This window comes from Rhagoletis pomonella, unplaced genomic scaffold (genome assembly GCF_013731165.1).
Source record: "Rhagoletis pomonella isolate Grant_MI unplaced genomic scaffold, Rhpom_1.0 Rhpom_scaffold_00011, whole genome shotgun sequence".
Classification (NCBI taxonomy): Eukaryota; Metazoa; Arthropoda; class Insecta; order Diptera; family Tephritidae; genus Rhagoletis; species Rhagoletis pomonella.
The window spans coordinates 10,802,247-10,812,816 of NW_023458565.1; the positions used below are offsets into that span (position 1 = coordinate 10,802,247).

Here is a 10,570-nt window from a genome sequence, read left to right on the forward strand (position 1 = left end):
TCTAGATATATATGTAGAAAAATATTGATCTTTGAACGTAGCTCTTTCTAAAATTGTTATTTCTATAGAAAGGCCGTCAACGAAACGGCCTTGTCAGAAACGATTTTTGAACCTCTACTTCAAACAATTCTTCAGTTCAGTACCCAATTAGTGCTGATAGCACCAGTTTAATACGCTTTCTTTGGGTCCTTTGATTTTATCTATTTGATCTATTTAGGTTAGTAATGGTGAAAGATCTCCCCAAGTGTGTTCTGTTTTATTCGTGTCAATGCTGGGCACTCGCAAAGATAGTGTAGGACCGTTTCTTTACTTCTCTCAAGATTACAGCTACTGCATCAAGGGTTAAATGGAAGACCCATTTTAGCTGCATGTTCATCAATAGGCCACAATGTCCCGTTATCGCGGCTATTAATTTGACTATATCTTTCCTTAACCACTTGAGAAGTTCTTCTGCCGTTAGCTTATGTTCCTCGCAGTTTCGCAGGTTTGAAGGTTGTTTCAACGTGTATCAGCCATACGTGCGAATTGCAGATGCCTTTCGCTTTTGTTGAATCCGAGTGGATAATTTTTTGTCTCTGCTTCGGATTCATCAAAAGATGCTTCGGCCTTAGCCAACTCATCAGCCCTCGCATTTCCGTGTATGTACCTATGGCCGGGAACCCAGATGAGAGTGATGTCTCTTAACTCGGCCGCGGAGTTTAACACATATTTGAAGTCCTTGACTGTTTTAGATTTTGTTACCGGCGAGGCAAGTGCCAGAAGTGCCGATTGGTTATCTGAGAAAATCTAGCTCTTCGTACTCCTACGCAATTCCTTTCCAATGCTTTATACGCCCCTTCCAGTACCTCCGCTGGGAAAATGTAGCAAAGTTAGGTAGTCGAAGCGAGAGAGAGAGACATTCAGGATATATAGATATTTGGAGTGGGAATGTTCTAAACCCGTCTAATAGGAACTCACCCTTCTAAATCATAACGGAACATTCGTACTCTTTGCCATTTGAATTTACGTCGCAGCCGTTCACCAATGGAAGATCCCGAGGGTTTCCTTTTGTAGTTCGTCCGAAATAGGCCGCAGTAAAGATAATGCTTAATGTTGGATTATTTCCGATTTTCAGTCTCATCTGCACAGCTGATTACAGACTATGCCTTTCTCTCCGTTAGATTCCCAACCTGGTTTTAGCAGACTTCTGGAGCTTCTGGATTAGTATTTTGCCTAGATACGTATTTTAAACATCAGACAAAGTGGTCTCATTTTCTCTCTCGATCGAGAGGTCTATGTCTATATCTATTGTTGACCCAATGGCTTGACTGCGGGAATAATTGTGTCAATGGCGAAGCGACTTGGGCGTCGAGACGACGCCCGGATCTCTTGGAGGTTAGAGTAAGCACCCATTTATTTAGTTACGTAAGCCGCCAGATTAACCTTAGCTGGCTTATTTGAGCCTTATTGTGGACACATCTGACTTAGTAAAACCTTGTCTTTAAAAAAATAATGAAATTGCTATGTTTTAAATGAAAATTAAAAATTCCAAATATTTGAATTCTGGGTGATTAATAAATTTATTGCAATCTAAAGGCTACATTAAAAGTGCATGGTGAAAATATTTAAGCTGATATTTGTGTATTTTTTTTTAAGTTTTTTTGTTAGATATCTTCAACAAATTCCTCTTCATTCATCCGAGTTATTTCATGCTCAGGGCGAGCGCCAATAGTGAGTAGGCACCCTTGCAAGTTGCAAAGAAGGTATTCAAGTTTATATGAAACATGCCACCGACACGAAAACTACGTTTCCGCAACGACTGCTCCACACAAATGCGCAAATTCTTTTTAAATTCACGACCCTGATCCATCCAATTGCACGAGAACAGCATATGGGTCAATTGGTCGAATTCGATTTCGAAATAAGTGCCAAAGTAGCAGGTGGGAAATACCTCCATCGTACAGCCGAACAAGTAGATGCCATAGTAGACGAACTCAAAGGCATTGTTCACATAAAAAACCATATAGATGATGACTATGCCCATAATGAGACTCGCCGAAATGATTTGCACAAACATGCCTACGCCAATTATTTCGCCAATAGCGCGATGACAGCTGTAAGCAAGTAAAAGATTTAGATTAGCGACTGTCACATTCTCAAAAAAAAAAAATTTACTCAAATAACATATTATGATCCGCAATGCAATCGACCAGCGCGCGATTATTCTCCTCACACGTCTTGCTCGCATCATAGCCAATGCGTGCCACACGCTTACCCAACAGATGTGCATGTCCGGCCAGCAGCGCCAGACACATGCCGCCGTAAGTGTCGCTGACCAAATTCTCAGCCAATTGCACCAACAAGCCGATTATTTGATACAAATGCGCCAACACATAGTTGCCAGTCGTTGCATAGGGATCGAAGGGGAAATAGGCTGGATACATTAGTCGCCATTCGTGAGCGAAGCCCGTTATCAAAAGCGTCAACTCCGAGGTTACAGCTGTGCCCAGGCAAATGAAATAGAATAAGTACAAAACTTTTAATGCGTTCGGTATGGTGACTTTGCGATAATATGTCCATTCGTCGCGTTGATTTATGCGCGCATAAAGTGTATTGAACATTTTCTCCAACTGACGCACTTTATATAAGTTACGCCAAATATTGAAAAACTTCAGCGAGCAAACGGCAACTGGCACACTTATGGTGAGATTTAGGAACATCTCCTCCAACGTTAGCAAATTCAGTAAGCCAAGCAGCAAATGTAGTGGATAACCGATGCTAAAGCAAATATTCAAGAGTATCGCATAGAGTTTGTAGAGCTTCGGGTACTTGTGGTGTGGCACTTGACCCAGGCACATCCAAACACTCCAGTGCGGGCGAAAGAGCTCCTCCACAGTTTTTGGCTTTCCTTGTAAGGCCATTCGGGAAACTTTTACTAACTGTGGTGATACAAATATTGCGCCTACCTTAAATACCTGGAATTTCGCAAATTTTTTAAATACTAGTTTTGCTTCCTAATTGCCTTCTAACGCGGTAATTGCGTTTGGCACACTGGTTAATTGCTTGCGCCTAGGCAATTTTTGAATATTTAATAACTTAATGCTGTTGCAATAATTACACTGGATCACAAATTGTTATGCTTTTTTGTTTACCGGATGCCACTATTCAATCCCTGTGTAGAATTGCTCGGTGATAATGAAAATCAAGTATTCAGCTTTAAAAAAAGTAGTTACACTTAATCAGTGGCGGATTTACCGTACAGACAACTTAGGCAGGTGCCTAGGGCGGCAAAAATTTAGGGGCGGTAAAATTTGAGTTGAAAAATTTTTTTTTATTTTTTCAAGTTAGCTGCACTGAAAGTAGAATTTGTGTTGGTACATTTTAAAACATGAAGTGAAAAAAGTTTGTTGATGATGGCTTTCTTTAAAAGTTGAAAGCCTTTACTCAAAGCAAATACCACTTTTTCATATTAAATTGGAATGAAAGTATAGTAAATAATATAAATTTGAATATTACTATTTACTGCTAATCGTTCCAAAACTCGGAAAAAGGGCGGCAAATTCTGAATTGCATAGGGGTGACAAATATTCAAATCCGCCACTGCACTTTATCGTGCATATGTTACAGGGTGGCGTGCTCTCGCCAATCCTATGGAACTTAACCGTGAACTCTCTCTTGCGAGAGACGAAATGGGGAGCCGCCAAGGTTGTTGCTTATGTGGATAACGTTGCCATCGCGTATAGGGGGAAGTTCCCGCAAACTCTGTGCGAATTGACGCTGGGGGTACTTCGCAATTTATCAAGATGGTCCACGCGCAGTGGTCTCTTCGTCAATTCCGAGAAAGTAGAACTTGTTCTCTTTACGAGAAGATACCAAAACACCGTTACTGACTCCGCCTGAACTAAACGAGCGACTTTTAAGCTTTACGAATAAAGCAAAATTCTTAGAGGTAATTCTCGACAAAACACTGAGCTGGAAGGAGAACATAATCCAGGGTTATAAAAGGGCGTCTGTGGCCTTATTTTCGTGCAAGAGGGACATTGGCAGGAAATGGGGTTTGGTCCTGAGTACATGCCGCTGGATCTATACATCGGTGGTTAGACCGATTCTCCTTTATGGAATTGTAGTATGGTGGCCGGCCTTGAGAAAGGCCTCAAAGCTTTATCTACTCAGCAAATTACACTGAGAGACAAATGGTAGGGGTCAGTGATCGGGAAGGGTTCAAACTACCGGGGAAAGTTATATCGGTAAAAAAGAAGTTATACGTGTCCCGGCGTTTCGACCAAGCAGATTCTTCTGGATAAGGAACGCATTGGTATGCCCTTCGCCACTTAAAAGCCGCTTTTAAGTGAATTTATCTATGCCCGCGCGAGGAGAGATGGATGCAAATTACGACCTGTCGAATTTCTAGGCAAAATTGGTCTAGGTGGGATCGAAAAAGGTCTCGAAGCTTATAATCTCTAAAGAGAGAGGATATATCTCACACAATTGGTGCTCTAACAGGCTACTGTCTTATAGGTAGAGACGCAGAACGGCTCGGAGTGCCTTACCATAGATGCTGCAGAAGTTGCATGAACTAGGAGGAGGAGGAGACAGTTCTACACTGTCTCTGTAACTGCCCGACATTATTGAGAAGCAGATTGCGCTTTATGGGGTCTCCTTTCTTTAGTGACCTTGACAAATTAAGAGATTTAAACCCTAGATGCCTGGCGAGTTTCGTCAAGGATTCAAAATGGTTTAGCAAAGGGGAGTTAAAACTCTTAGTCGTGGTATCACAACGGGCTGTCATTTCATGGCTTGTGTGTGTCCCTGCGCAGCCACATCTACCTGGCTTGATTGTTTTGTAACAGAACAGACCTTAACACAAATGCAAAAAGTTGATACAGAACCTACTACTTTTTTAAAATTTCCCTTGTTAATTATTGCTTTATTTAATTTTGTCAATAAAAAAAATCTGGAATGATTAACTAATTTCTCAGAAACTATCAGACCTATGCAGAAGTGATATATATACTGTTTATGGAGAATTTCGTTGGCTTTCATTTGTCGTATTTCGTATTACGATTATTTAATTGGATATGGAACTACTTTTGTTAAGCTTAATAACGGTAAATTGAAAATATGTATCGCGAAAACTTTTACAGAGAAAAAAAAAATTAACTAAATTTTCAGAATAACCAAGCAAGCACCAATAAAACATTTTTGCTGTAGCCCAGTGTTAACCATGGACAATAAGCATCACCGTCTGAATTAGAGGGCGTGACTATGAGTCGATTTACGATAGGTTATTAACGACACTACTAGCAATTTCCACTACACCACTTTACTACTTGCTTAGGCACAAGTAAAGTGCAAGTCTCCTTCAGGTGGTGCATTATATGTAATGTTAAACGACTTGCGGTCTTCACGGCTACTTAAGCGAAAGACGATGAGTATATTTAAACGATTTTTATTTGTTGACCTTAAGATGATGGTTGGGTGGGGTAGGCTAATGCCGCGATTGCTCCTATTCTTTAAAAGCCTGGTAGACTGTATAGTACATATCAGCTTCCGGAACCATTAAGCTAGTTGTTTGAATGAAGTTTGGACGACTCGTACCGTGTGCTGGTCGGACCTAAACTCATATCTTATGAGCGCATGTATTAATCCTCGCTATGGCCTCGTCTAGTAATAGCCAGGCGAACACTTCAAAGGCTAAAGATTACAATGACTAATGATTTGAATGACGGGTCTGAGTGTGGGTCGTAGTTTAGTTTGCCGGGATCGTCTATAAGTCACACTTAGGCTCAAGACCTAATGTAAAGATGCATGTGGGGTAAGCAGCTCTCAATTGCTCCTAAAACCCTTCTGAACTTCGCAGGAATTTTAAGAGATCACTGATTTCCTCGCATAAAAAGTCCTCCTAAGTCACCGAACAATTGTCTACGCAGAGTAGAGAGCCTACGTCTGCGTAGAGCAGGGCAGTGGTACAATATGTGCAGAATCGTTTCCTCCTCTTCTACATCTTGATAACTTCCGTAGAGGTCATGCAATCGTACGCCTACTCGATAGGCACGCTTTCGTATTAGGCAGTGTCCTGAGAGGACAGATACTTACAAACTGACATTAGGCGTTTTAAGGCTCAGTAGTAAGTCTATGCAAGCCAATCCAGCGACAGTTCGCTGACAATTTTGCATGCAATCTTGTCGTGCCACCTGTCTTCGCTACTTTAGAAGAGTAAGAGTATTCCTATTTTATCATTTATATCCTCCATAGGAAGTTTGGCGCCAAGTCACTCCGTTGTTACAATTGTCCTCTATGTCGTAGTATGCAGGAACACACCTTTGGGCGAAAGACTCATCCATCTCTGCTGCCATGGAGGTTATGCACTGCTACGTGAGGAACTCGATTACCGCCTGGCTGTTAATGAAGATGTATATATACTTTAACAGTTTTGTGGCCATATAGCTAGCGATTACTTCCGCCCGAGAAACGCTACAGAGGTCTGGAGGACGAAAGATAAGGGAAATTCCCAGAATCCTGTTCGCCAGGTTTTCGGTTGATTAGAGCACTGACAGAAGAGTAGGGGAGTCTGAACAGACCTCCGCCGGAGCCTCTGACTAGATTTGGCAAAAGACGCTAGAGTAGACGGCGGAATCCTTATCGATCGGTTTTGAGAGTTTCAGAGATTTCACAAAAGTCTTTGAAAAAAACCTTTAGTTACGCTTAAACACGGAGTTCCACTGGTTCCAAAAGCCAATTCAAACTGAATCACATACGGCGCGCCAGAGTCAGGGTGACAAACTCCCTTTTACAAAGCCTAAATACCGGATGTACCCGGGCTAAGCACGCAGGCTCCGTAAGCCTGGGTATTGTCAACCACAGCAGTGACAGTGGGGAAAATAGAAACGTGAGACAGCAGACAACTCTCTGCGTTTTCGAAGGTGGTCAAGAATACGTCAACACCCATAATGGCCTCGTCCAAGAGGGTAGCATAGTCGTGACTGACCTCTTCGAATCCTTCTTATTCGTATGGAATTTTGCTTTGCTTTAAACACGCAAAATGTTGTGTTCAAAGAAATATTAGAAGGAAATGGCTATAAGAGAATTTTTTTCTTCTCCTGTAAAATTAAAAAAAAAAAATTAAATTAGCAACTTTGCGCTCTAAGCTAGCGTTATGTAGTATCAGCACATATGTAAACAAGCAATCTGCTTCCTGAAAAAATTTACCGTAAATACTTGAACAATATTCCTGTCCACTTTTGCCCTCATCTATTAAACAAACTGCAGTGATTTAACAAAGTGCGCTGGAGCAAAAAAGCAAAAAAGGCTAATTTGCCAAGAAAACCGATGCAATGGCAACCATACATACATACATACATGCATTTATACATAGATGTCACCCACAATTATGGGAAAATTGACTAATACTGCTGGAGCAACGAGAGCAATGAATGGTATTAACATTTAAAAGCCATTGCCATGCAGGCAAATTGCAGCCAGCTCAAAAATCAATCCCTCAAGTGCGACGAGAATTAAGGCTGCATGTGATATCTAAGCACAAGTTCTGGGCATGCAAGCAAGTTCATACATACATATGTATGTATGTAGGTATGCTCATGCACACATATTCGTACGTAAATACACGCACTGCATGCACTTAAGCACATCAATTCAAAATGAAATCCAGCATGCCGGCACTTAGGCTTATACGACTAACAAACGAGTGCATACATATGCTCATGTACATATGTATATGTAGGTATGTATGTATGAAGGTACTCGAAAATATACAAATTCTGTTTGCATATCCCAACCATAAGCATTTGGTACAGAGAATTAAAAGGAATTGCTTATGTTTTGGATGTTAAGGAAATATTGCATTTAAATTGTTAGTATTTGAAGGAATATAGACGTTGGTGTGCCCCAAAATTTGTTTTCTCCAAAAAATAATAAAGCATCTCAAAACTGAACTGACAGTTTTAGTTCCATAATAAACTACAATTGGTTGTTATTGTTTAATAAACAATGCATATATGTATGAAGGTCCCTGGGCGATAAATATATTTTTGTATTAATATACCTATCTACATATCGAGCCCTAACCGCCAAAATAACGTAAGCGACATTTTTTTCAAAATTTTATTTTTGATGCAGAAATGCATCTAGATGCTCTAGGAATATTTCTGCATCAAAAAAAAAAAATTGAAAAAAATGTCGCTTACGTTATTTTGGCGGTTAGGGCTCGATATGTATGTACCTAAATATGTATATGATCTTGGGTAACATTCATTTACACATTCCATTACCGGAGACGAAGTCTTGTGCGGTGATTATCTCTAATGTGGACTCTGTAGTTAATATTAATAAAATAAATATATTCTGCCTTATCCCGAGTTTCGCCGGAAAAAAATGCACCCGAAGATTTTTCATCCGCCCATAGTAAAAATATGGAAACGCCATGTGAAAAATGAAACTCATGATAAGACTGATTATCAGAGACTGAAAATAAAAGTTATTTTAAAATTTTTTAAATTTTCCTCTAATTTTTAGATCATCATATTATTTTAAAACGAAAAATATTTTTTTTATTTAATTTAAATTTTAGTTTTCTTTTATTTAACTTTTTTCTTTTATTTAATAAGTATTTGCTGCTGCAACAGTCGCAATGGCCGAGTGAGCAAAGCACTGGCGTGCCATTCGAGAGCTCCGAGGTTCGGGTCCTTAGACTGCGGAAATTTGAGTTTTTGTATTTTTTATTTGGTTTACTTTTAATTTTTATGGTTTATTGCTTTAAAAAGAAAAACATATAAGATTCTTAATTCCATATAATTTTAAGGGAATAATTTTAATAAATTTTTTTTTAAATTTTGTTTTTAGAATTTATTATTTACTTTTTTATTATTTACTTTTTTATTTTCTTTTTATAATTAATTAGTTCTTTTTATTTAATTTTCCTTTAATTTTTAGATTAGGTATATTAGTTTAAAACAAAAAATATATTTTTTTATTTCATTTAAATTTAAGTTTTATTTTATGTATTTAATAACTATTTTTTATTTTCTAATTTAGCTGTATTTTAATAATAATTTTTTTCTTTCATTGAATTTCCTTTGAATTTCTAGTAAATTCTGGACTCGCTAGATCATCGGATGAACTTTTGACAAAAACACAGTTTCATTTCGCTTGAGCTCAAGTAGTATAGTACAAATGTCAATTTTTTCATATAACAAATAGTACAGTACAGCTTCTTAACCAAATCTTTGACTTCAAATCGACAGAAGTCAGCTTCTTCTAGCAGCAACGAATCTCAATAAATATGTATGCAAATATATACTTATGTCCCTCATACGAGAAAGAAAATAATATGTAGAGGAAGTCATATCAAATTACCATGTTCTGTGGCAACTTTACAAAAATATAAATCTTTTATGGTTTTTTTTTATTTTATTCATTGCCCTGAAAGGAAGCCAAAGCAGAACGAAGCTAAATATATTTTTTTTCGGTTACCATTGTAGGCCAAATATTTCATGCAAGCAAACCAGATACGAAAATTGGTTGTTATAAACAAACATACATACATTTATTAATATATGTATGCCTGCATCACAGCAACGCCAGTAGCTAATAATCAAAACTATTTTCAAGCAAACTAAACGATGAAACGCGTTTGGCAAAAAAAAATCTGGGCAGAAAAAAAAAATCAAACCAACAAAAAGGGCAAAAATCAAATAACCAAGTGGCAAAAAAGAAAATTAAAAAGAAGAGAGAACAAGTAAGAAAGCCTAAGTTCGGGCAGAGCCGAACATTAAATACCCGGCGCACGTATTAAATATATGTTTTTCGCCTTACCGAAAGCTATGGCTATATGGTAAGCCGGGGCTTATCAATTTTGAGTAAATTAGAGTCCTTAGATTTCGAAATTTTGAAGTTTCAAGCAGTTCTGAAATTTACCGTTATATGAGAAGCGGCCGTTATTTTAGTCCGATTTCAATAATTTTCAACGGTTTGCTTATATGTGGCAAGCGCAATAACCACACCGAGTTTGGTACAAATTGGTAGAACGGTTACTGAGATACATATGTGATCATAAGTGGGCGGTGCCACGCCCATTTTCCAAAAATTTATCACAAACGTATTTCTTGGTAAAGAATTGTTGCAAGCATCAATTTTGAATAAATTAGCTTCAATATTTACTGATTTATCGAAGATTTTGTATTTCTCTAAATTACCGTTATATGGGATGTGGGCGTGGTTATCGTCCGATTTTAAAAATTTTAGGCGATTTTGTATGCTGTACCAGGGCCGACAACTGTGCCAAGTTTGGTAGAAATTGGTACAGCGGTTACCAAGATATACACATGTAACCATAAGTGGGCGTGGCTACGCCCATTTTCCAAAAATGTATAATATTATTATTTTTTGTCAAAAAATTATTGTAAATACCAATTTTGAGTGATTTATCTTCAGTAGTTACTAAAATATGGCAGTTTTCGTATTTCTGGAAATTACCGTTATATGGGAAGTGGGCGTGGTTACAGTCCGATTTCGCCCATTTTCAATAGCAACCTACCTTGGATTAAGGGAAGCCTACATACCAAATTTCGTTGAG

At 38.4% G+C, this 10,570-nt stretch overlaps 1 protein-coding gene across 1 annotated transcript; it reads right to left on the bottom strand.

Annotated features, from left to right (window-relative positions):
- Positions 1-1,681: 1,681 nt before the first annotated feature.
- Positions 1,682-2,903, bottom strand: LOC118747027 (odorant receptor 33b-like). The gene is made up of 2 exons (XM_036481022.1): positions 2,155-2,903; positions 1,682-2,093 (listed from the first exon to the last, which is right to left on the bottom strand). The coding sequence occupies exons 1-2, from the start codon at positions 2,898-2,900 to the stop codon at positions 1,682-1,684; spliced, it is 1,158 nt and encodes a 385-aa protein (XP_036336915.1). The 5' UTR covers positions 2,901-2,903.
- Positions 2,904-10,570: the final 7,667 nt, after the last annotated feature.